This window comes from Carcharhinus amblyrhynchos, unplaced genomic scaffold (assembly GCF_965287045.1).
Source record: "Carcharhinus amblyrhynchos unplaced genomic scaffold, sCarAmb.v2.hapA scaffold_672, whole genome shotgun sequence".
NCBI classification, from domain to species: domain Eukaryota; kingdom Metazoa; phylum Chordata; class Chondrichthyes; order Carcharhiniformes; family Carcharhinidae; genus Carcharhinus; species Carcharhinus amblyrhynchos.
In genome coordinates this window covers 54,698-82,097 of record NW_027650412.1, presented here as the reverse complement: position 1 = coordinate 82,097, position 27,400 = coordinate 54,698, and the positions used below count along the sequence as shown (strand labels likewise).

Genomic DNA, 27,400 nt, shown 5'->3' with positions numbered 1-27,400 from the left:
GCTCTCTCTCTCTCTCCCACATTCCCGCTCTCTCTCTCCCCCACACTCCCGCTCTCTCTCTCCCCCCAACATTCCTGCTCTCTCTCTCTCCCCCACATTCCCGCTTTCTCTCTCTCTCCCACATTCCCGCTTTCTCTCTCTCCCCCACATTCCCGCTTTCTCTCTCTCCCCCACATTCCCGCTTTCTCTCTCTCCCCCACATTCCCGCTCTCTCTCTCCCCCACACTCACACTCTCTCTCTTTCTCCCACACTCCTGCTCTCTCTCCCAAGCTCCCGCTCTCTCTCTCTCTCCCACACTCCCGGGGTGAGATACAGCACGAAGCGGGTTGATGGGTTTTTGATAAGAGAAGGGATTAAGGGTTATGGGGAGAGGGCGGGAAAGTGGAACTGAGCCACGACAGATCAGCCATGATCTTATTGAATGGCGGGGCAGGCTCGAAGGGCCAGATGGCCTACTCCTGCTCCTATTTTTTTCTTAGATACAGAGTAAAGCTCCCTCTACACTGTCCCCCATCAAACACTCCCAGGACAGGTACAGCACGGGGTTAGATACAGAGTAAAGCTCCCTCTACACTGTCCCCATCAAACACTCCCAGGACAGGTACAGCACGGGGTTAGATACAGAGTAAAGCTCCCTCTACACTGTCCCCATCAAACACTCCCAGGACAGGTACAGCATGGGGTGCGATTGCTGTGTATTTTACGGGATAAACGTGTGTTTCTCTCTCTCTCCCTCCAGCTGTGACCGTTGCTTCTCTCCTGCCTCTGACACTGGTCGCTCTGGTTGGCGATGACGTCATTCTGCCGTGCTCCTTCACCCCTCAGCCCAACATGTCCCTGCAGCGGCTGGTCATCACGGCAGTTGCTGGGTTCGGACCGGGTGGTACACAGTTACTACTATCAGAACGACCAGCTGGAACGTCAGGATCCTGCCTACCGGCATCGCACCCACCTCATAGCCGACAGGCTGCTGGAGGGAGATGCCTCGCTGGGGCTGCAGGCCGTGCGTCCAGGCGATGAGGCTCAGTACGTCTGCAACGTCAACAATGAATTCGGCAGCGACGTCCAGACGGTCAGCGTGTTGGTCGCAGGTGAGTGATGCCAGTCTGGACTCTGCCACACCGAGCTCTCACACACACACCCCGTCACCCCCCCCCCCCCCCCCCCCCCAAAGAATTCCACACGTAATCCAGCACCCGGACACATAGAGAGATATCGGGAAGAGGCTCCCAGGAGGTCCATCAGCCAGCTCAGCTGGTCAGGGCTGTCTTCAAGGAGGATGCAGAGAGATGGTGTGGAGTGTCGGACTAGGGTTGGGCACAGTAAGAAGTCTCACAACACCAGGTTTAAGTCCAATTTGGGAATGACCAGCTTTCAGAGCACCGCCCCTTCATCCAAAAGCTGGTGATTCCAAATAAACCTGTTGGACTTTAACCTGGTGCTGTGAGATTTCTCACAGAGGGAGGGAGAGAGGGAGAGAGGGACAAAGCGAGGGGGAGGGACGGGGAGCAATGGAGCGGGGGAGCAGGTGGGACAGAGAGAGAGAGGGGAGGAAAAGAAAAAGAGAGAGGGAGGGGGTGTAGGGGCTGGAGGAGGTTACAGAGATAGGGAGGGGGTGTAGGGGCTGGAGGAGGTTACAGAGATAGGGAGGGGTGTAGGGGCTGGAGGAGGTTACAGAGATAGGGAGGGGTGTAGGGGCTGGAGGAGGTTCCAGAGATAGGGAGGGGGTGTAGGGGCTGGAGGAGGTTACAGAGATAGGGAGGGGTGTAGGGGCTGGAGGAGGTTACAGAGATAGGGAGGGGTGTAGGGGCTGGAGGAGGTTCCAGAGATAGGGAGGGGGTGTAGGGGCTGGAGGAGGTTACAGAGATAGGGAGGGGGTGTAGGGGCTGGAGGAGGTTACAGAGATAGGGAGGTGTGTAGGGGCTGGAGGAGGTTACAGAGATAGGGAGGGTGTGTAGGGGCTGGAGGAGGTTACAGAGATAGGGAGGGTGTGTAGGGGCTGGAGGGGGTTACAGAGATAGGGAGGGGTGTAGGGGCTGGAGGAGGTTACAGAGATAGACACAAACACATCTCCATACTTTGACTAACTTTGCACATTCCCTCTTTGGGTCCAAGCTCACTCCGAATCTCTCTCCCCATCCATGGTGCAGACACTGTCGTCTCCATAAATAAATTTGGAACCTTCAGACATCAATCCAACCTAGCCCTAAACACTAACCATTACCTCACCCCTTAGTGACAATCTCTCATCACCAACTGTGTATGAGAGAGAGGGTGTGTGTGTGAGAGAGTATAGAATCGCAGCGAGACCTGGGGGTGCAAGTGCGCAAGTCTTTGAAGGTAGCAGTGCAAGTGGAGAGTGTGGTGAAGAAAGGCTATGGTATGTTAGCCTTTATAGGAAGGGGTATAGAATATAAGAGCTGGCGTCTAATGCTGCAGTTGTACAGAACGTTGGTTAGGCCGCATTTGGAGTACTGCGTCCAGTTCTGATCGCCTTACTACCAGAAGGACGTGGAGACTCTGGAGAGAGTGCAGAGGAGGTTTACCAGGATGTTGCCTGGTATGGAAGGACTGGGGTATGAGGAAAGATTGAAGAAATCGGGGCTCTTTTCCCTTGAAAGATGCTGACTGAGGGGGGGATCTAATAGAGGTATATAAGATTATGAAGGGTATAGATAGAGTAAACAGAGGTAAGCTATTTCCTATAATAGAGACACGTCCTATAATAGAGACAAGGGGCCATGGACTTAAGGTGAGCGGGGAGAGGTACAACACAGATATTAGAGGGAGGTTTTTCACACAGAGGGTAGTGGGGGTATGGAATGCTCTGCCAAGTAAGGTGGTGGAGGCAAACACGCTAGAGTCATTTAGGAGATCCTTTTAAATAAGGGTCATTAGCATTGGGGCGTCCCTGGTAATGTAAATGGGTATTGTATGATAATGTTTTTTCTCTTTTCATTCACGGGTTTTAAGTCGGTCCACCTCGTGTCCAACGAGGGACATACACGCGATGGGTCGTACTGGGGCTGCTCTTGGTTGTTCGAGATTGGCCTAGTGCTTCATATCGTTAGTGTGTGCCTAAACTGGACAAGATACTGGGCCAGACGACAGCTCAGTGACTATCGCTGATTGCTGTGCAGACACATGGATTTGGGCCGGTGTCTGTGGGAGTTTGCGCATTCTCCCCGTGCTTGCGTGGGTTTTCTCCGGGTGCTCCGGTTTCCTCCCACACCCCAAAGATGTGCTGTTAGGCTGATTGGCAGGAATAAATTGTCCCTAAATCAGTTTCCCTCAATCTGGATGGCCATAAAACATTAGACAGGGGTCATGGGTGGAGAGGGGGACTGGTGGTGTTGAGATGGCGGCGCGGGCTCGTTGGGCCGAAGGGCCTGTTTCCCGGGCTGATTTTGTTCTTTGTTCTTTGAGAGAGTTTGTGTGTGAGAGAGAGAGTGCGAGAGAGGATTGCAATCAGAATCTGTTCTTGGTGTTCCAGCTCCGTACAGCGAGCCTCACCTGACCTTTGACCTGCAGAGCTGCACGACCTCTGGCCTAGTCCAGGTCTCTGTGAGTGGTGGGTATCCGAAAGCGGAGGTGGCCTGGACCAACGACTGGGGGGGTAACATGAGCGAGGATACCAACACGGAGTTCCAGACTGATGACAGAGAACTCTACACCATCAGCAGCCAACTCCACAACCCCCACGGGAACAGAACCAATTACACCTTCATCCTGAGGAACAGTGTGATAGAACAGAACATAACCAGATCCTTCACAATCCAGGGTGAGAAATAAATACTGTGTGACATTGTCAGTGCGGCGCTCCCTCAGCACTGACCCTCTGACAGTGCGGCACTCCCTCAGCACTGACCCTCTGACAGTGCGGCACTCCCTCAGCACTGACCCTCTGACAGTGCGGCGCTCCCTCAGCACTGACCCTCTGACAGTGCGGCGCTCCCTCAGCACTGACCCTCTGACAGTGCGGCGCTCCCTCAGCACTGACCCTCTGACAGTGCGGCGCTCCCTCAGCACTGACCCTCTGACAGTGCGGCGCTCCCTCAGCACTGACCCTCTGACAGTGCGGCGCTCCCTCAGCACTGACCCTCTGACAGTGCGGCGCTCCCTCAGTACTGACCCTCTGACAGTGCGGCGCTCCCTCAGCACCGACCCTCTGACAGTGCGGCGCTCCCTCAGCACTGACCCTCTGACAGTGCAGCACTCCCTCAGCACTGACCCTCTGACAGTGCGGCACTCTCTCAGAACATAAGAAATAGGAGCAGGAGTAGGCCAACTAGCCCTTCGAGCCTGCCCCGCCATTCAATAAGATCATGGCTGATCTGTCGTGGCTCAGTTCCACATTCCCGCCCTCTCCCCATAACCCTTAATCCCCTTGCCTATCAAAAACCTATCAACCCGCGTCTTAAAAATATTGAGCGAGGCAGCCTCCACCACTTCAACGGGCAGAGAATTCCAGAGATTCACCACCCTTTGAATGAAGAAGTTCCTCCTCAACTCCGTTCTAAACCGCCCCCCCTTTATCTTAAGGCTGTGCCCCCTAGTCCTACTGTCCTTTCTGAGCGGGAAGAGTCTCTCCACGTCTATCCTATCCATCCCATTCATCATCTTATACGTCTCAGTGAGATCTCCCCTCATTCTTCTAAACTCTAACGAGTACAAGCCTAGTTTATCCAGCTTCTCCTCAGCTCAACCCCCTCAACTCCAGTATCAGCCTAGTAAACCTCCTCTGCACTCCCTCCAAGGCCAAAATATCCTTGCGTAAGTGCGGCGACCAAAACTGCACACAGTACTCCAGCTGCGGCCTCACCAGTGCCCTGTACAGTTGCAGCAAGACCTCCCTACTTTTATATTCAATCCCCCTCGCTATGAAGGCCAGCATCCCATTCACCTTCCTGACCACCTGCTGCACCTGTAGGCTGGGTTTTTGCAACTCATGCACAAGGACCCCGAGGTCCCTCTGCACCGCCGCCTGCTGCAGTTTTTCGCCAAGTAATAATCCTTCCTACCATTATTCCTGCTAAAGTGGACAACCTCACATTTGCCAACATTAAATTCCATTTGCCAGTTCCTGGCCCATTCGCCCAGCCTATCTAGATCCTTCTGCAGACTTTCCACACCCTCCGCACAATTTGCCGTTCCACCAATCTTGGTGTCATCAGCAAATTTCGACACTATACACTCGGTTCCCTCCTCCAGATCATCTATATAAATGGTAAATAGTTGAGGCCCCAGCACCGACCCCTGGGGCACTCCACTAGTCACCAACCGCCAATCCGAATAGCACCCATTAACCCCCACTCTCTGCCTCCTATTTGACAACCAATCCTCTATCCACGCTAACACCCTACCCCCAACTCCATGCCCCCTTACCTTCTGTAACAACCTCTTGTGAGGCACCTTGTCAAACGCCTTCTGAAAATCAAGAAAGACCACATCCACCGGCTCTCCTCTATCCACCGCCCTAGACACATCCTCATAGAACTCCAATAAATTCGTCAGACACGACTTCCCCTTAACGAAACCGTGCTGCGTCTGCTCTATCAAACAATTCTCCTCAAGATGCCTCGCTATTTTCTCCTTGATCACGGATTCTAACATTTTACCTACAACAGACGTTAAACTAACCGGCCTATAATTCCCTGCCTTTTGCCTGCCACCCTTCTTAAACAATGGCGTAATATTAGCCGTTTTCCAATCTTCCGGCACTTCCCCGGAATCCAGCGACGTTTGGAAACTAATCACCAAGGCACTGACCCTCTGACAGTGCGGCGCTCCCTCAGCACTGACCCTCTGACAGTATGGCGCTCCATCAGCACTGACCCTCTGACAGTGCGGCGCTCCCTCAGCACTGACCCTCTGACAGTGCGGCGCTCCCTCAGCACTGACCCTCTGACAGTGCGGCGCTCCCTCAGCACTGACCCTCTGACAGTGCGGCGCTCCCTCAGCACTGACCCTCTGACAGTGCGGCGCTCCCTCAGCACTGACCCTCTGACAGTGCGGCGCTCCCTCAGCACTGACCCTCTGACAGTGCGGCGCTCCCTCAGTGTTGATCCTGAGGGCATTTGCTTGGATTTTGAATTTTAGCAGCTTGGCCCCGACTCAGAGTTGCTGGATGGGAGTGTGTGAGTGTGATTGGAGAGCTGGGTGCAGTTCTGGTCTCCGCATTGTGGATAGCACGGATAGAGAGGTGCTCACACCGCAGGCTCATACTCTGCAGGCAGGAAGGGAATGGGTGACCACCAGACAGAGGAACAGAGATAGGCAGATAGTGCAGGAATCTCCTGTGGCCATTCCCCTGCAGAATAGAGAAACCACTTTGGATACTGTTGAGGGGAATGACCTGTCTGGGGAACGCAGCAGGAGCCAAACTCATTGCACCAAGGTTGGTTCTGCTGCAGAGGGAAGGGGTAAAAAATGTGTCAGTGCAATAGTTTTATTGTAAGGGGAATAGACAGGCGGTTCTGTGGCCACAAGAGAGACTCCAGGATGGTATGTTGTCTCCCTGGTGCTCAGGTCAAGAATGTCTCGGAGTGGCTACAGGACATTCTGGGAGAGGGCAAACAGCCAGTGGTCATAATACACATTGGTACAAGCAATATAGGTTTTAAAAAAAAGGGTTTAGATCCTAAAGGCAGAATACAGGGAGCTGGGAAGAAAGTTAAAAAATCGGACCTCAAAAATAGTGAACTCAGGATTACTACCGGTGCCAGGTGCTGGTCAGAGTAGAAATGAGAGGATATATCGGATAAATATACAGCTGAAGAGTTGGTGTCACGGGGACGGTTTCAGATTCCTAGGGCATTGGGACTGGTTCTGGGGGAGGTGGGACCTGTACAAATTGGACAGGTTATACCAGAGGGAGTGTTTGCTAGACCGGATAGGGAGGGTTTAAACTAATATGTCAGGGGGATGGGAACCGATGTAAGGAGTCCGAGAAGGAGGGAGCAAGGAGAAAATGTGGGGAGAAAGTTCCAACTACATCAAAAAAATCAGGAAAAAAGGTAAAAAGGAGAACTCAGGAGATGTTATTAATGGAAGTGTTAGAATTCATAAAGTAGAAAAACTAGCATAAGGGCACTTTATCTGAATGCTCGGAACATTCGAAACAAGGTAAATGAGTTGACGGCACAAACCATTGCGAATGAGTATGATTTGGTGGTTATTACACAGATATGGTTTCAGGATGGTCAGAACTGGGAGTTAAATATTCGGGGGATATCAGACTGGAGGGAGCGACAGGAAGGTAAGGGAGGCGGTGTAGCTCAGATATTTAAGGATGATATCGGGGTGGGAGTGAGAGATGATATAGGCTCTATGGGAAAACAAGGTTGAATCCATTTGGGTGGAAATTAGAAATAGTAAGGAGAAAAAGTCACTGATAGGTGGAGTCTATAGGCCGCCAAATAATAACATCATGGTGGGGCGAGAAATAAACAAATAACTGATGCGTGTAAAACTGGCACAGCAATTATCACGGGGGATTTGAATCTACACGTCAATTGGTCAAACCAGGTCAGTCAAGGCAGCCTTGAGGAGGAGTTTATAGAATGTATCCGCAATAGCTTCCTTGCACGGTATGTAATGGAACAAACAAGGGAAACAAGCTATCCTAGATCTGGTCCTGTGTAATGAGACGGAAATAATTAATGATTTTACAGTTAGTGATCCTCTCGGAAGAAGCCATCACAGTATGGGTTAAATTTAAAATACAGTAAAAAGTCTGACAACACCAGGTTTTAGTCCAACCGATTTATTTGATAATAGACTCACAAGCTTTCGGGGTTTCTCCCTTTGTCAGGTGAATGGAGAGTTCTGGCCTCAGACAGAGCATATAAAGCACAGACAGTTTAGAGATTACCGATTAGAATGCGAATTGTAAGGATTCGCATTCCAATCAGTAATCTCTAAACTGTCTGTGCTTTATATGCTCTGTCTGAGGCCAGAACTCTCCATTCACCTGACAAAGGGAGAAACCCCGAAAGCTTGTGAGTTTACTATCAAATAAATCGGTTGGACTTAAACCTGGTGTTGTCAGACTTCTTACTGTGTTTACCCCAGTCCAACACCGGCATCTCCACATTGGGACAATTGAGGAACGGTGGAGGACTTTCAAAGCGATCTTTCACAGCAAAAGCATATACCAGTGATAAGAAAGGACTGTAGAACAAGAGATAATCAGCCATGGGTATCTAAGGAAATAAAGGAGGGTATCAAATTGAAAGAAAATGCAGACAAAGTGGCGAAGATTAGTAGGAACCTAGAGGATTGGGAAATCTTTAAAGGTCAACAGAAAGCCACGAATAAAGCTATCAAGAAAAGTAAGATGGATTATGAGAGTAAACTAGCTCAGAATATAAAAACAGATAGCAAAAGTTTCTACAAATATCTAAAATGAAAAACAGTGGCTAAAGTAAACATTGGTCCTTTAGAGGATGAGAAGGGGGATGTAATAACTGGAAATGAGGAAATGGCTGGGGCATTGAACAGGTATTTTGTGTCAGTCTTCACAGTGGAAGACACAAATAACATGGTAAAAATTGATGACAGGAAGGTTATGGCAGGTGAGGACCAAGAAACTATCATTATCACAAAGGAGGTAGCGTTGGGCAAGCTAATGCGGGCTAAAGGTAGACAAGTCTCCTGATCCTGATGGAATGTATCCCAGGGTAATAAAAGAGATGGTGGGAGAAATAGCAAAGTGGTAATTTACTAAAATTCACTGGACTCTGGTGTGGTTCCCACAAATTGGAAAACCGCAAATGTCACACCACTGTTTAAAAAAGGAGGTAGACAAAAGGCAGGTTAGCTTAACTTCTGTAGTAGGGAAAATGCTTGATTCTATCACCAAGGAAGAAATAGTGAGACATCTGGATATAAATTGTCCCATTGGTAAGATGTAGCATGGGCTCATGAAGGGAAGGTCATGTTTAACTAATTTGGTGAAATTCTTTGAGAACATTACATGTGCAGTGGAGAATGGGGAACCTGTGGATGTGGCGTACCTGGATTTCCAGAAGGCATTTGACAAGTGTCGCATAAGATAAAAGTGCACAGTGTTACGGGTAATGGATAGAGGATTGGTTAACGAACAGAAAGTAAAGAGTGGGGGTAAATGGGTGTTTTTCTGGTTGGCGATCAGTGGCTAGTGGTGTGCCTCAGGGATCAGTGTCAGTACTGCAATTGTTTACGATTTACACAGATGATTTGGAGTTGAGGACCAAGTGTAGTGTGTCAAAATTCACAGATGACAGTAAGATGAGTGGAAGGGCAAAGTGTGCAGAGGACACTGAAAGTCTGCAAAGGGATATGGATAGTCTAAGTGAGTGGGCGAGGGTCTGGCAGATGGAGTACAATGTTGGTAAATGTGAGATTGTCCATTTTGGTTGGAATAACAGCAAAATGGACTATTATTTAAATGGTAAAATATTGCAGCATGCTGCTGTGCAGAGGGACCTGGGTGTCCTTGTGCAGGAATCACAAGGAGTTGGTTTGCAGATATAGCAGGTAATTAAGAAGCAAATGGAATTTTGTCCTTCATTGCCAGAGGGATGGAGTTTAAAAACAGTGAGGTTATGTTGCAGCTGTATAAGGTGCTGGTGAGGCCACACCTGGAGTACTGTGTACAGTTTTGGTCTCCTTACTTGAGAAAGGATATACTGGCACTGGAGGGGGTGCAGAGGAGGTTCACTGGGTTGATTCCGGAGTTGAGAGGGTTGGCTTATGAGGAGAGACTGAGTAGACTGGGGCTATACTCATTGGAATTCAGAAGAATGAGGGGAGATCTGATAGAAACATATAAGATTATGAAGGGAATCGATAAGATAGAAGCAGGGAAGTTGTTTCCACTGGCGAGTGAAACTAGAACATAAGAACATAAGAAATAGGAGCAGGAGTAGGCCATCTAGCCCTTCGAGCCTGCCCCGCCATTCAATAAGATCATGGCTGATCTGTCGCTGCTCAGTTCCACATTCCCGCCCTCTCCCCATAATCCTTAATCCCCTCTCTTATCAAAAACCCATCAACCCGCGTCTTAAAAATATTTAGCGAGGCAGCCTCCACCACTTCAACGGGCAGAGAATTCCAGAGATTCACCACCCTTTGAGTGAAGAAGTTCCTCCTCAACTCCGTTCTAAACCGCCCCCCGTTTATCTTGAGGCTGTGCCCCCTAGTCCTACTGTCTTTTTTGAGCGGGAAGAGTCTCTCCACCTCTATCCTATCCATCCCATTCATCATCTTATACGTCTCAATGAGATCTCCCCTCATTCTTCTAAACTCTAACGAGTACAAGCCTAGTTTATTCAGCCTCTCCTCATAGCTCAACCCCCTCAACTCTGGTATCAGCCTAGTAAACCTCCTCTGCACTCCCTCCAAGGCCAAAATATCTTTGCGCAGGTGCGGCGCCCAAAACTGCACACAGTACTCCAGCTGCGGCCTCACCAATGCCCTATACAGCTGCAGCAAGACCTCCCTACTTTTATATTCAATCCCCCTCGCTATGAAGGCCAGCATCCCATTCGCCTTCCTGACCACCTGCTGCACCTGCAAGCTGGGTTTTTGCGACTCATGCACAAGGACCCCGAGGTCCCTCTGCACCGTTGCCTGCTGCTGTTTTTCGCCCCGTAAGTAATAGTCCTTCCTACCATTCTTCCTACCAAAGTGGACCACCTCACACTTGCCAACATTAAATTCCATTTGCCATTTCCTGGCCCATTCGCCTAGCCTATCTAGATCCTTCTGCAGACTCTCCACACCCTCCGCACAATTTGCCGTTCCCCCAATCTTGGTGTCATCAGCAAATTTCGACACCATACACTCGGTTCCCTCCTCCAGATCATCTATATAAATGGTAAATAGCTGAGGCCCCAACACCGACCCCTGGGGCACTCCACTAGTCACCATCCGCCAATCCGAATAGCACCCGTTGACCCCCACTCTCTGCCTCCTATTTGACAACCAATCCTCTATCCACGCTAACACCCTACCCCCAACTCCATGTCCCTCGACCTTCTGCAATAACCTCTTGTGAGGTACTTTGTCAAACGCCTTCTGAAAATCAAGAAACACCACATCCACCGGCTCTCCTCTATCCACCGCCCTAGACACATTCTCATAGAACTCCAGTAAATTTGTCAGACACGACTTCCCTTTAATGAAACCGTGCTGCGTCTGCTCTATCAAGCAATTCCCTTCAAGATGCCTCGCAATTTCCTCCTTAGTGACAGATTCTAACATTTTACCTACAACAGACGTTAAACTAACCGGCCTATAATTCCCCGCCTTTTGCCTGGGGGGCATGGCCTCAAAATAAGAGGGAGCAGATTTAGGACTGAGTTGAGGAGCAACGTCTTCACACAAAGGGTTGTGAATCTGTGGAATTCCCTGTCCAGTTGAGGCTCCCTCATTGAATGTTTTTAAGACAAGGATAGATAGATTTTTGAACAGTAAAGGAATTAAGGGTTATGGTGAGCAGGTGAGTAAGTGGAACTGAGTCCATGAAAAGATCAACCATGATCTTATTGAATGGCAGAGCAGGCTCGAGGGGCCGAATGGCCTTCTCCTGCTCCGAGTTCCTATGTTATTATTGGAAGGATGTGATTGCATTGGAGGGGGTGCAGAGGAAATTCACCAGGGTGCTGCCTGGGATGAAGGGTTTAAGTTATGCTGGGTAGGCTCGGGTTCGTTGGAGCAGAGAAGCCTGAGGGGTGACCTGATCAAAGTGTACAAGATTACAGGGGACAGAGTGGGATGGGGGGGGACACAGGTTCAAGGTGAGGGGTGGGAGGTTTAGGGGAGATGTGAGGAAAAGCTTTTTTCCCCAGAGGGTGGGGGGGGCTCTGGAATGTGCTGTCTGGGAGGGTGGGGGTCTGGAATGTGCTGTCTGGGAGGGTGGGGGTCTGGAATGTGCTGTCTCGGAGGGTGGGGGGAGGGTCTGGAATGTGCTGTCTGGGAGGGTGGGGGTCTGGAATGTGCTGTCTGGGAGAGTGGGGGTGGGGGTCTGGAATGTGCTGTCTGGGAGGGTGGGGGTGAGGGTCTGGAATGTGCTGTCTGGGAGGGTGGGGGTGGGGGTCTGGAATGTGCTGTCTGGGAGGGTGGGGGGGTGGGATGCCTCACATCCTTTAAGAAGTATCTGGATGAACACTTGGCACGGTGTAACAAAAGAACAAAGAACAGTACAGCACAGGAACAGGCCCTTCGGCCCCTCCAAGCCTGTGCTGACCATGATGTCTGCCTAAACTAAAACCGTACGCACTTACAGAGTCCGTATCCTTCCTTTCCCATCTGATTTATGTCTGATTGTCCCTTAAATGCTGCTATCGTATCCGCTCCCACCCCCTCCCCAGGCAGAGCCTTCCAGACATTCACCACCCTCTGTGTAAAAAACTTGCCTTGCACATCTCCTCGAAACGTTCCCCCACGCACCTTAAACCTATGTCCCCAGCACTTGACTTTCCTACCCTAGGAAAGAGCAGCTGACTATCTGCTCTGTCCCTCATAATCTTGTAAACCTCCATCAGGTCACCCCCTCTATCTCAGTTGATGAGTTTAGTTTAACATTCAGGGCTATGGGCCAAGTGCTGGCAGATAGGATTAGATGAGATACCACTTGTTGTTGCAGACTCGATGGGCCGAAGGGCCTTTTCTGCACTCTACGATTCTATGCCGTGCTAACCCCTTTGCTCTGTTGCCACAGGTTCCTGCCATGTCGAGGTGAGGGCACAGATGTCGAGGGTCCACACCTGTTTCGGAATCATCGCCCTCCTGCTCCTGGTCATCGTGTGTCTGGGATACCTTCTCCACCGGAAAAGCCGGGCAGCCAGCAATGTCCTGTGAGCCGGAAGCAACGTCCATCCTGAAGCAGACAGAGCTCAGGGGTTGCCCAAGGCAACCCCGCCAATAGCCCCCGGTCTGGCTCCGGGTGGGGTGGGGGGTCACCAGCCTTGCGGGCAGTGGCAGCGACACACAATGGTGTCCCAGTGCAGCTGACGTTCACCCTGACACCACCCCCCCACCCCCACCCCACCGACAGCTGCACACCCTCACAAACAAAAACTGCCACCAACTCTTATCCGCCTCGTTCCTCCTCAGGGTGCTGTCTCATATAATACAGGCCATTCAGCCCATCGAGTCCGCTCTGCCATTTGATCATGGCTGATACGCTCCTCATCCCCATTTTCCTGCCTTCTCCCCATAACCCTTCATCCCCATTCCCAATTAAAAATGTGTCTAACTCCTCCTTAAATGTACTCACTGTCCCAGCACCCACCACTTTGAGGCAGCAAATTCCACAGATTCACAACCCTTTGGGAGAAGTAGTTTCTCCACCAACTCTGTTTTAAATTTGCTACCCCTTATCCCGAGACCTCTCGTCATAGAATGTCCCACAAGAGGGACCATCGGCTCCACATCTACTTTATCCACACCTTTTATCATCTTGTCCACCTCAATTTGAACTCCCCCAATTCTTCTTAATTCCAGAGTGTATTAGCCTAAACTGTTCAATCTCTCAGTGACACAGTGGGTTAGCACTGCTGTCTCACAGCGCCAGGGACCCGGGTTCGATTCCCGGGGGGGGCACGGTGACACAGTGGGTTAGCACTGCTGCCTCACAGCGCCAGGGACCCGGGTTCGATTCCCGGGGGTACGGTGACACAGTGGGTTAGCGCTGCTGTCTCACAGCGCCAGGGACCCGGGTTCGATTCCCGGGGGCACGGTGACACAGTGGGTTAGCACTGCTGTCTCACAGCGCCAGGGACCCGGGTTCGATTCCCGGGGGCACGGTGACACAGTGGGTTAGCACTGCTGCCTCGCAGCGCCAGGGACCTGGGTTCGATTCCCGGGGGCACGGTGACACAGTGGGTTAGCACTGCTGTCTCACAGCGCCAGGGACCCGGGTTCGATTCCCGGGGACACGGTGACACAGTGGGTTAGCACTGCTGTCTCACAGCGCCAGGGACCCGGGTTCGATTCCCAGCTTGGGTTGGAGTCTGCACATTCTCCCTGTGTCTGTGTGGGTTTCCTCCACGGGCTCTGGTTTCCTCCCACAGTCTGAAAGACGTGCAGGTTAGGGGGCATTGGCCGTGCTAAATTCTCCTTCAGTGTGACCTGAACAGGTGCTGAAGTGTGGTGACTGGGGGAATTTCACAGTAACTTCATTGCGCTGTTAACGTAAGCCGACTTGTGACAGTAATAAATAAACTTTAAACTTTTGCTCACCCCTCATGCTTCTAAATTCCAGAGAGTATCGGTCTAAACCTCTCTTCATACGACAGAACCCTCATCTCTGGAATCAATCTAATGAACCTCCTCCGAACCAAAGCCACTACATCTTTCCTCAAATACAGAGACCAAAACTGTGCACAATACTCCAGGGGCGGCCTCACCAACGCCCTGTTTCGTTGCAGCAATACTTCCTTACCTTTATATTCTATTCCGTTAGCTATAAATGCCAACATTCCATTCGCTTTCTTTATTACCTGCTGTACCTGCTGCTAGTTTTCTGTGACTCATGAACAAGGACACCCAGATCCCTCTGTGCCAACTCCCCAGCCCTGGTTAATCTGTCCCTGAGGTTCGACAGATCAGAGATCGAGGGGTGATTCGGGTTGAAATACCTGAGGTAAAGAATTGGAGTGTTGCTGCTCATCGTTCATTAACCCCGCAGCTGCATTTCTGTTCAGAGAAATGACCGGCTTTCTGCGTGAAAACACATTAAACACCGACATCAATGGCATGCCCCCCCTGCTCGCTATAGCAAGCTGCCATTCAGCCCATCAATCGTTACCATCATCAGACCGATAACGAAAAGGCAGCTGTTTAGATTCCCCACTGACTGGCCAATCCACCTAACCAGCACATCTTTGGACACTAAGGGGCAATTTAGCACAGCCAATCCACCCTAACCTACACAAGTTTGGACACTAAGAGGCAATTTAGCACGGCCAATCCCTCTAACCTGCACATCTTTGGACAATAAGAGACAATTTAGCATGGCCAATCCACCTAACCCGCACATCTTTGGACAATAAGAGACAATTTAGCATGGCCAATCCACCTAACCTGCACATCTTTGGACAATAAGAGGCAATTTAGCATGGCCAATCCACCTAACCTGCACATCTTTGGACAATAAGAGACAATTTAGCATGGCCAATCCACCTAACCTGCACATCTTTGGACACTAAGGGACAATTTAGCATGGCCAATCCACCCTAACCTACACATCTTTGGACTGTGGGAGGAAACCGGAGCATCCGGAGGAAACCCATGCAGACATGGGGAGAAGGTGCAGACTCCACACAGACAGTGACCCAAGGCCGGAGTTGAACCAGAGTCCCTGGTGCTGTGAGGCAGCAGCACTGACCACTGTTGGCACCTTATAAATGTTTGGGAAACTTCCTCAGCTTAACTTCTGTGATTTTCTTGTATTTTTTATTCCTGGGACATGGGTGTCACTGGCTGGGCCAGCATTTATTGCCCATCCCTAGTTGCCCTTGGAGGGCAGTTGAGAGTCAACCATATTGCTGTGGCTCTGGAGTCACATGTAGGCCAGACCGGGTAAGGACGGTAGATTTCCTTCCCTAAAGGGAAACAGATGGGTTTTTCCTGACAATTGACAATGATTTCATGGTCATCAGCAGATTTTAATTCCAGGATTTTTTTTATTAAATTCAAATTCTACCATCCGCCGTGGTGGGATTCGAACCCCGGTCCCCAGAGGATTGCATGGGTCACTGGGTTACTAGTCCAGCAACAATACCACAACACCACTACAAGTTTAAAGGAAATGTTTACAATTTCAGATTTATTCTGCTGCTATGTCTGGAAAACATTCTGCTCCAGAGTTTAAAACAAGTTTGTTACTCATTGTAGCTAGCAGTGTGTTACTAACAAAGGCTGATAGGCTTTTGTTGATATCAAAAGATGCGGGAGGTGGATTGACAGGGTCATGTGATAATGCAAAGAACAGGGTCTGTACAGAGAGAAAGGACGTTTTGCTGTTTTGAGCGTGCAGTTTTGCGTAAGTCAAGAGACATGGGCAGGCAGTTCCAGAGAACTCTCTCTCTTTCTCGAGACTCTTAACACACTTTATACCAAATATATTCATGATTGCTAACTGTATTTAAAGTGCCTTTTACACCTATAAGAGGCATGTTGCTTATTTGGAACTGGAACATAAGTTGGAAAGTAAACTTGCTTCCTTTCAATATTACTTGTTGCTCAATTGTTAATAATTAAGCAATGTTACTAAGATTTATACTGTGTTACTAATTAAAGTTTGTTTTACTATAAAAGATCCCTATTTTGTCAATGACATCATTCCTGGATGGAACTATCCTTTCCTTATTAACAAACTACGAATGTGTTCTCTTATCTGCTTCATGTTTCACCAATTTAAGTGGTCCCCGGATCTCAAAACCAAAAATCAATTCAAATAGACTGACTTTGGTTCATTCCTAATTGCAAAGAGTCCAAATGGAATTCCTTTATGCCATGATGCCATTGTTCTAACGCTCCTTATGATTCTGGATGGTTTGTAGTTGATTTAAATTGTTTTATTCTTAAGCCATCCATAACTTCCTGGAATAACTTAGATGTAACATGTTTGATCTGATTGTATTTCAGTAAGTAGTCCATATCCAGTAAAAATTGAAGTAATTCCTCTACAATCCTTTTTGTTGTACTATTGTGTAATGGAATGGCCTCTGAAAACCAAGCAGTCACTTTCATTATAGTCAATATCGATTCTCACTTTTTATTCTAGGGAGGGGATCCCACACAACCAGTTAAAGCTGTGGTAAGCAGTTCCTCAAATGTTAGAATGGGTGCTGGTTTTATCATCGCTTCAGATTACCTGACCCGTGTGAACGTGACCAACAAAATTTAACTACATCTTTATGCAGTCCAGGCCAATAAAAATGCTTCCGTATTTTAGCTTGAGTTTTTGTTACTTCCTAATGACCTCCTACTAGGGCCTCGTGTGCTCCACACAACACTACCCTCTATACCCTATTGGCAATACCTCTTGATGAACTTCTGCCCACTTTTCATCAGCCCAAGTAAGTGAAGCTCTCCATTTCTTCATTAAGAACATAAGAAATAGGAGCAGGAGTAGACCATTCGGTCCCTCGAGCCTGCCCCGCCATTCAACAAGATCATGGCTGATCTGAAGTGGATCAGTTCCACTTTCCCGCTTTCTCCCCATAACCCTTAATTCTCCTGTCTATCAGAAACCTATCTATCCGTGACTTAAATATATTCAGCAAGGTAGCCTCCACCACTTCAACGGGCAGAGAATTCCAGAGATTCACCACCCTTTGAGTGAAGAAGTTCCTCCTCAACTCTGATCTAAACTGCCTCCCCCCTTATATTGAGGCTGTGCCCTCCAGTTCTGGTCTCCTTTCTAAGTGGAAAGAATCTCTCTACCTCTACCCTATCCATCCCCTTCATTATCTTGTAACTCTATAAGATCCCCCCCTCAGCCTTCTAAACTCTAACGAGTACAGACCCAGTCTATTCAATCTCTCTTCACAGTCCAACCCCTTCATCTCCAGTATCAGCCTAGTGAACCTCCTCTGTACTCCCTCCAAGGCCAATATATCCTTTCGCAAAAGGCATCACTTCTAATAATGCTCCGTTATACACTCAGATTCCTCTTCCCTGTATGCTTTCCCATACAACCACTTCATCCCTGCTTTTTTCTGATGTAACTCTGCCAACTTTCCTGGATGGAAGATATCCGCTTCACCCTCCACCTGTTTGTGTTCTTTATTAACCATCCGGTCAAAGATTGTTTGGTAGCTGAACCCCAGTCTCCTTATCTTTACTTCCCGATCTCTCCTCTTCCTGTCTCAACCTGTCACTTGGCGATCTTGATTCCACAGTTGGGAATCATCCCAGGATACTGTTTCCTGAAACACCTCAGTTTCATTACCCACTGGCTTTTCAACCACAGTAGGCATCACACCCACCTGTGATCCAACTGCATGGTTACCCTGGATAAACTGTATTCCTGGACAATTTCTCTGTTACTCCGTCACTATCACTTCACCACTCTTCACTGGACTCTCCAACCTCACTTTATATAACCGAACACTCGTACTTTCACCCTGAATTCCACAGATATGGTATATTTACCCTATTAAACAGTTTAAGCCTATACTCTCTGGAATTCAGAAGAACGAGGGGAGATCACACTGAAGTATATGAGATGATAAAAGGTCTGGATAAAGTAGACGTGGAACAGATGCTTGATGTTGTGGGACATTCTAGGACGAGAGGATGATGAGGGGCAATTTAAGTTTAAAAGTATTTCTCCCAAAGGGTTGTGAATCTGTGGAATTCGCTGCCCCCAAAGTGCAGTGGGTGCTGGGACAGTGAGTACATTTAAGGAGGAGTTAGAGCATGATCGAATGGCTGAGCAGACTCGATGGGCCAAATGGCCTAATTCTGCTCCTGTATCTTATGAACTTATGAGTAGGTAGGGGAGTGTAAAACTAGAGGGCATCGGTTTAAGGTGAGAGGGGAGAGATACAAAAGGGTCCAGAGGGACAATTTTTTCACCCAGAGGGTGGTGAGTGTCTGGAACAAGCTGCCAGAGGCGGTAGTAGAGGTGGGTACAATTTTATCCTTTAATAAGTGTTTAGACAGTTACATGGGTACGATGGGTATAGAGGGATATGGGCCAAAGGTGGGCAATTGGGATTAGCTTAGTGTTTAAAACTGGGCAGCTTGGACAAGTTGGGCCGAAGGGTCTATTTCCATGTTGTAAACCTCTATGGTTCACTATAGTTCTATCTTTTCTGGCAATACTTTCAAACAATATTTCTCCTCATCTCTCATCAATAAAGATCGACTTGCTCCTGTATCCCTCAAGATCTTAACTTCCTTACCCCCTTCCCCTTGTATACAAGTAAACCTCACCCACACAAATAAAATCTTTAACAAGATCTGGCACTTGTTCATTGACCAACTGACCAGGAAACATCCTCTGACCAGGCTGTACATTCTTCTGAACCTTTCCAGCCTCAACTACTGTTTCCTTGGACAAATTAACAAATCCCATTGGCTTTTCCTGTTTCATCGCATCTGTCTTTCCAGTGCTTTTCTTAAGCCACCGATACTGTCACTTTGTGTCCAACCTTATTACTATCAAAACTGTTAAGGTTGCTTAACTCTCTTCCATCCTCATGTTTCCTTTTTAACTTGAGGCACACTGTCCTTACTATCTCCATCGAGATCCCCTTTGCCTCGACAACCTGCAGATTTCTCTTTTCCCAGTTTCTATCCCTCGTACACAGACATTGATGCCAGAATCCAAACATTGGTTTATAAAACAGTTCAAAATCATCTGCCATTTCCGCTGCCAGTTTTGAACCCAGGGAGAAGCTCTTCATCCCTGGAATGAAGAGCTTGTCGGATGAGGAATGGGTTGAGGACTCTGGGTCTGTACTCATTGGAGTTTAGAAGGATGAGGGGGATCTTCTTGAAACTTACAGGATACTGCGAGGCCCTGGATAGAGTGGACGTGGAGAGGATGTTTCCACTAGTAGGAAAAACTAGAACCAGAGGGCACAACCTCAGGGTAAAGGGACGATCCTTTAAAACAGAGATGGGGAGGGATTTCTTCACCCAGAGAGTGGGGAATGTGTGGGAACTCTTTGCCGCAGAGGAGGCCAGGTCACTGAGTGTCTTTAAGACAGAGATAGATCGGTTCCTGATTAATAAGGAGAACGGGGATGAGAAAAAAAATCAGCCATGATTGAATGGTGGAGCAGACCCAATGGGCCGAGTGGCCTCATTCTGCTCCTATGTCTTACGGTCAGCATTTTCTCTGTTGTTTCCACTCCGCTTTCCTGTTCTCGCCTCACCTCCCCCACACCACAACCCTTGACTATCAAAAGTCTACCCAACTCCGTCTTGGATACATTCAATAACACAGCCCCTTCCTGGCAAACCCGTACCCCATTGCCGCAGACTGACAAGAGAGGAGAACCTTCACCCAGAGTCAGACAGCAGTGTATAATGGACTATTCTCCTATCAAGGCCAATCTCCATGGCAATGTGAAACACAGGGGCCTTGCATTAAAGCAAAAATGCTAAAGCGATATCCCCTCCTGAATTGCTTCCCCTTGGAATTAAACAGTTTAATGTATACCCATTTACAAAATGCCATTTCTCATCTCTCCCTGATATTTGCATACTAACAATTTACCTACCATCTGTGTGAAAATCTAATACCTCCTTCCCCAATAAAGATATGAGAGAGTGAGTGTGTGTGGGACCCGTACCCCAGTGAGAGTCAGTGTGTGTGCGACCCGTACCCCAGTGAGAGTCAGTGTGTGTGGGACCCGTACCCCAGTGAGAGTCAGTGTGTGTGGGACCCGTACCCCAGTGAGAGTCAGAGTGTGTGGGACCCGTACCCCAGTGAGAGTCAGTGTGTGTGGGACCCGTACCCCAGTGAGAGTCAGAGTGTGTGGGACCAGTACCCCAGTGAGAGTCAGTGTGTGTGGGACCCGTACCCCAGTGAGAGTCAGCGTGTGTGGGAGCTGTACCCCAGTGAGAGTCAGCGTGTGTGGGACCCGTACCCCAGTGAGAGTCAGCGTGTGTGGGACCCGTACCCCAGTGAGAGTCAGTGTGTGTGGGACCCGTACCCCAGTGAGAGTCAGTGTGTGTGGGACCCGTACCCCAGTGAGAGTCAGTGTGTGTGGGACCCGTACCCCAGTGAGAGTCAGTGTGTGTGGGACCCGTACCCCAGTGAGAGTCAGTGTGTGTGGGACCCGTACCCCAGTGAGAGTCAGTGTGTGTGGGACCCGTACCCCAGTGAGAGTCAGTGTGTGTGGGAGCCGTACCCCAGTGAGAGTCAGTGTGTGTGGGACCCGTACCCCAGTGAGAGTCAGTGTGTGTGGGACCCGTACCCCAGTGAGAGTCAGTGTGTGTGGGAGCCGTACCCCTGGGAGGGATTGTGGAGTACAAGCTGTGGTGGAGATGAGAAGATATCAAGAATGAGTTTGTTTGTTCTTAAGTAGGTGCGGTGTCTGCTTTGGGTAAACTCTCTGGGTTAGCTGTGGAAAATCTATCGGTGTAGCTGAGTTTGGGGAACAATAGGTGCTCTTGTGTGTGCCTGCGTGTGAGGAGCTCACAATGAGTGCCTGTTTCCTCTACTGTGTACAAAGGCATGTTTGCTCACCTTGTACAAAGCTGAGTGCTGCAGTGTGAGCAATCATTCCATTGCCCGCCTGGCAGAGACAGGCTCCTATCTGCTCCAGCCAGGCGTCACCCAGGTGCCCGGTGGGGAGGGGGAACAGGCAGGTTATAGCTAGCGAGACCCCCCATCTCACTCTGGAGTGTACGGAGCCCCCTGGGGCATGAGCGAGATGGAGAATGGTTTGGCCCAGGCTGTGGTGGCCATCCCCCTCGGGGTCCTGTGGGATCAGACGGACAGCCCACTGCCAGGGAAAGGGGAGTCGGGCAGACACTGCCCCGGCTCCCCAGGGCACCCCGAGTTCTCAACGATTCGGATCCACGGTCTGTCCACCCCTTCACCAGCCCCCCCAAAGGTTCCCGATTATCTGGGCTGCTCCATCTTTGCAGCCATGTTCTGCTTCCTCCCCCTCGGGGTCGCTGCTCTGGTCTACTCCATGAAGGTGAGGGGTCTTCCTTTACTTTTGTTGTTGTCAAAGCGACTGTGGAGGGGGAGGGGGAGGGGGAAGGGGGGAGACATCCCCAGAGGCAAGAGCAGAGAACTGTCACCAGAGGGTGGGATTGGCGCAGGGCAGTGAGGAGGTCAGCGCTGGGCAGCGAGGGGGTCAGCGCTGGGCAGCGAGGGGGGGTCAGCGCTGGGCAGCGAGGGGGGGTCAGCGCTGGGCAGCGAGGGGGGGTCAGCGCTGGGCAGCGAGGGGGGGTCAGCGCTGGGCAGCGAGGGGGGGTCAGCGCTGGGCAGCGAGGGGGGGTCAGCGCTGGGCAGCGAGGGGGGGTCAGCGCTGGGCAGCGAGGGGGGGTCAGCGCTGGGCAGTGAGGAGGTCAGCGCTGGGCAGCGAGGGGGGGTCAGCGCTGGGCAGCGAGGGGGGGTCAGCGCTGGGCAGCGAGGGGGGGTCAGCGCTGGGCAGCGAGGGGGGGTCAGCGCTGGGCAGTGAGGAGGTCAGCACTGGGCAGAGGAGGTCAGTACTGGGCAGTGAGGAGGTCAGCACTGGGCAGTGAGGGGGGGTCAGCACTGGGCAGTGAGGGGGGTCAGTGCTGGGCAGTGAGGAGGTCAACGCTGGGCAGTGAGGAGGTCAATGCTGGGCAGTGAGGGAGGTCAGTGCTGGGCAGTGAGGGGGGGTCAGCGCTGGGCAGCGAGGGGGGTCAGTGCTGGGCAGTGAGGGGGGGTCAGCGCTGGGCAGTGAGGAGGGTCAGCGCTGGGCAGTGAGGAGGTCAGCGCTGGGCAGCGAGGGGGGTCAGCGCTGGGCAGTGAGGAGGTCAGCGCTGGGCAGTGAGGAGGTCAGCGCTGGGCAGTGAGGAGGTCAGCACTGGGCAGTGAGGGGGGTCAGCGCTGGGCAGTGAGGGGGTCAGCACTGGGCAGTGAGGAGGTCAGCGCTGGGCAGTGAGGGAGGGGTCAGCACTGGGCAGTGAGGGGGTCAGCGCTGGGCAGTGAGGAGGTCAGCACTGGGCAGTGAGGGGGTCAGCGCTGGGCAGAGAGGAGGTCAGCGCTGGGCAGTGAGGAGGTCAGCGCTTGCTGTGGGCAATGGGCAGAGTGAGGAGGGTCTCTCTCTGGAATGCGATCAAGTGAGATTCCCACTGCAATTGAGAGATTCTGGAATGGGATTGTGTGAGATTTCCGTGGGATTGAGTGATATTATAAGTGCGAGGTGATTCATTTTGGTAGGACAAATTTGAATGCAGATTACAGGGTCAACGGCAGGGTTCTGAGGAATGTGGAGGAACAGAGACCTTGGGGATCGTATCCACAGATCTCTGAAGGTTGTCACTCAAGTGGATAGAGCCGTGAAGAAGGCTTATAGTGTGTTAGTGTTTATTAACAGGGGGTTTGAGTTTAAGAGCCGTGGGGTTATGCTGCAACTAAACCGGAGAGACCACATTAGGAATATTGTGTTCAGTTCTGGTCACCTCACTATAAGAAGGATGTGGAAGCATTGGAGAGAGTGCAGAGGAGATTTACCAGGATGCTGCCTGGTTTGGAGGGTAGGTCTTATGAGGAAAGGTTGAGGGAGCTGGGGCTTTTCTCTTTGGAGCGGAGGAGGATGAGAGGTGACTTGATAGAAATTTATAAGATGATGAGGGGAATAGATAGAGTAGACGTGCAGAGACTATTTCCTTGGGTGGGTGTAGCTGTTACTAGGGGGCATAACTATAAGGTCCATGGTGGGAGATATAGGAGGGATGTCCGAGGTAGATTCTTCACTCAGAGAGTGGTTGGGGTGTGAAATGCACTGCCTGCTGTGATAGTGGAGTCAGACACTTTAGGAACTTTTAAGCGGTTATTGGATAGGCACATGGAGCACACCAGAATGATAGGGAGTGGGATAGCTTGATCTTGGGATTGGACATAGCTCGGCACAACATTGAGGGCCGAAGGGCCTGTACTGTGATGTAATGTTCTATGTTACTTTGTTCTATTCCCATTGGGATTGAGGTTCCGGAATGGGATTGAGTGAAATTCCCATTGGGATTGTACATATGTGAACATAGGATTACATGCAGAGAATGATTTGGATGAGAATATAGGACGCAAGGTTAGTAAGTTTGCAGATGACACCGAGATTGGTGGTATAGTGGACAGTGAAGAAAGTTATCTAGGATTGTAACGGGATCTTGATCAATTGGGCCAGTGGGCTGACAAATGGCAGATGGAGTTTAATTTAGACAAATTTGAGGTGATGCATTTTGGTAGATTGAACCAGGGCAGGACTTACTCAGTTAATGGTAGGGCGCTGGGGAGAGTTACAGAACAAAGAGATCTTGGGACACAGGTTCATAGCTCCTTGAAAGTGGAGTCACAGGTGGACAGAGTGGTGAAGAAGGCATTCGGCATGCTTGGTTTCATCAGTCAGAACACTGAATACAGGAGTTGGAATGTCTTGTTGAAGTTGTATAAGACATTGGTAAAGCCACACTTGGAATACTGTGTACAGTTCTGGTCACCCTATTATAGAAAGGATATTATTAAACTAGAAAGAGTGCAGAAAAGATTTACTGGGATGCTACCGGGACTTGATGGATTGAGTTATAAGGAGAGGCTGGATAGACTGGGACTTTTTTCTCTGGAGTGTAGGAGGCTGAGGGGTGATCTTATAGAGGTCTACAAAATAATGAGGGGCACAGATCAGCTAGACAGTCAATATCTTTTCCCAAAGGTAGGGGAGTCTAAAACTAGAGGGCAGAGGTTTAAGGTGAGAGGGGAGAGATACAAAAGGGTCCAGCGGGGCAATTTTTTCACACAGAGGGTGGTGAGTGTCTGGAACAAGCTGCCAGAGGCAGTAGTAGAAGCGGGTACAATTTTATCTTTTAAAAAGCATTTAGACAGTTACATAGTTAAAATGGTATAGAGGGATATGGGCCAAATGTGGGCAATTGGAACTAACTTAGGGGTTTAAAAAAGCTGGGCAGCATGGATAAGTGGGGCCGGAGGGCCTGTTTCCATGCTGTAAACATGTAAGACTCAAATTACATCAGAACATGGGCACACGTACACATGCTCATAGGCCAAGATACCGAATCCCAGTGATCTTTACACTCATCCACACAGCCGACACTCTGAACCCTAATCCCATGCACTCCCAATCTCCCTGCTGAGGTTTTCAGGAGTTAGGTTGGTGGCAGTTCCTATTCTGCAGCCCCTCTCCCTTCTCCCATCCCCTGGTATTCCTCCACTACCATCTTTGCACTTTCTCCAGCAAGAGAGAGGTGACATTGAAGTATTGATTTATTATTGTCACATGTATTAGCATACAATGAAATTGTTTCTTGCATGCTATACAGACAAAGCATACCGTTCATAGAGAAGGAAAGGAGAGAGAGTGCAGAATGTAGTCTCACAGTCATAGTTAGGGTGTAGAGAAAGATCAACCTAATGCAAGGTAGGTCCATTCAAAAGTCTGACAGCAGCAGGGAAGAAGCTGTTCTTGAGTCGGTTGGTACGTGACCTCAGACTTTTGTAACTTTTTCCCGACGGAAGAAGGTGGAAGAGAGAATGTCCAGGGTGCATAGGGTCCTAATTACGCTGGCTGCTTTTCCCGAGGCAGCGGGAAGTGTAGACAGAGTCAGTGGATGGGAGGCTGGTTTGTGTGACGTGTTGGGCTACATTCACCACCCTTTTGTAGTTCCTTGCAGTCTTGGGTAGAGCAGGAGCCCATACCAAGCTGTGATACAACCAGAAAGAATGCTTTCTATGGGGCATCTGTAAAAGTTGGTGAGAGTTGTAGCTGACATGACAAATTTCCTTAGTCTTCTGAGAAAGTAGAGGCGTTGGTGGGACTTTCTTAACTATAGTGTTGGCATGGGGGGAACCAGGACAGGTTATTGGTGATCTGGACACCTAAAAACTTGAAGCTCTCGACCCTTTCTACTTTGTCCCTGTTGATGTAGACAGGGGCATGTTCCCCTTTACACTTCCTGAAGTCGATGACAATCTCCTTTGTTTTGTTGACATTGAGGGAGGGATTATTGTTGCCACACCAATTCACCAGATTCTCTATCTCATTCCTGTACTCTGTCCCATCATTGTTTGAGATCTGACCCACTACGGTGGTGTTATCAGCAAACTGGAAAATGGAGTTAGAGGGAATTTGGCCGCACAGTGACAGGTGTATAAGGAGTATAGTGAGGGGGCTGAGAACACAGCCTTGTGGGGCACTGGTGTTGAAGATGATTGTGGAGGAGGTGTTGTTGCCGATCCTTACTGATTGTGGTCTGTGGGTTAGGAAGTTCAGGATCGCGTCGCAGAGGAAGGAGCCGAGGCCCAGGCCACAGAGTTTGGAGATGAATTTTATAGGAACAATGGTGAGGGGACAGGAGGCGATGGGAGGGGAGGGAGGCTTGTGTCACCGTCACGCCGACTCTCCCTTTCCCGTTTCAGACCTGGTCAGCGAATCAAGCGGGAACGACCGCAGCCGCTCGGAGAAACCTGATGATTTCGCGCCAACTCAACATTGGTGCCGTCCTGATTGGACTCATCGTGCATTTTGTCTGGATTGCCCGACTCATCATTACGATCATCGAACGGACCTAAAGAGGCCCCCGCAGCCTGCTAGCCCGGGGGGGAAGCGGGATTCAAAAAGTAACATGGTATCAGCGGTAAAAGATCAGACGCACCATCCATCGGTGAAAATCTTCAGATTGGGTAGACAGAGACAGACCCCCAATCCTCCTGCACCTCTTACTCACCACCTGGGCGTCCCATTTACCCAGCCAATGGAGTACTTTGTTTGAAGAGGGCCCACTGCTGTCAAGTAGGAAATTAGGCCGCTGCTTTACGCACAGCAAGATCCCACAAGCAGCAATCTGACAATGACCCAGATTGACTGTGTCACGTCAGAATCGAAGGTTCATCGCAACATTCGTGCTTTTCCCACTCCCCCACCCCATCCGATATCCACTGCTCCTGTCCAATAGCCCCATCTGACACCCCCCTCTCCCACAACCTGCTCTCCTCCACTCTCCTGTCCCGCTAGGCGTCCAGATCACCAACAACCTGTCATGGTCCCCCCATGCCAACACTATAGATAAGAAAGCCCACCAACACTTCCATTTTCTCAGAAGACTAAGGAAATTTGGTGTGTTAGTTACGACTCTCACCAACTTTTCCAGATGCACCATCTCTCTGGTTGTATCACAGCTTGGTATGGGCTCCTCTGCCCAAGACCGCAAGGAACTACAAAAGGTCGTGAACGTAGCCCAGTCTATCACGCAAACCAGCCTCCCATCCATTGACTCTGTCTACATTTCCTGGACATTCTCTCCTCCACCTTCTTCCTTCGGGAAAAAGATACAAAAGTCTGAGGTCACGTACCCACCATCTAGTTCCCTTTAGCGAAGGAAATCTGTCGTCCTTCCCTGGTCTGGCCTACATGTGACTCCAGAGCCACAGTAATGTGGCTGACTCTCAACTGCCCTTCAAGGGTAACTAGGAATGGGCAATAAATACTGGCCCAGCCAGCCATACCCGTGTCCTACTAATGAATTTAAAAAAATAATAAAAGCAAACTCTGTTTAAATCACTTTGCCTTTTCACAAAATCACGAAAAATTCCACCCTGATAACAGGAAGTACACAGAACCTGGGTACAAAACACAAGAATAAGGGATCTGACTCTCACTGGGGTACGGGTCCCACACACACTGACTCTCACTGGGGGACGGGTCCCACACACACTGACTCTCACTGGGGTAC

General features: G+C 49.9%; 1 protein-coding gene across 2 annotated transcripts; it reads left to right on the top strand.

Moving 5' to 3' along the window:
• Nucleotides 1–584: 584 nt before the first annotated feature.
• Nucleotides 585–26,894, top strand: LOC145339791 (CD276 antigen-like). Of its 2 annotated transcripts, none has more exons than XM_080184320.1 (3): nucleotides 585–1,092; nucleotides 3,495–3,782; nucleotides 26,088–26,894. In XM_080184320.1, exons 1-3 carry the CDS (start codon nucleotides 792–794, stop codon nucleotides 26,438–26,440), a joined length of 942 nt encoding a protein of 313 aa, XP_080040446.1. In that variant the 5' UTR covers nucleotides 585–791; the 3' UTR covers nucleotides 26,441–26,894. The 2 variants fall into 2 exon arrangements, with proteins under 2 accessions (XP_080040446.1, XP_080040447.1); XM_080184321.1 differs by lacking the exon at nucleotides 26,088–26,894 and adding an exon at nucleotides 12,708–13,030.
• Nucleotides 26,895–27,400: the final 506 nt, after the last annotated feature.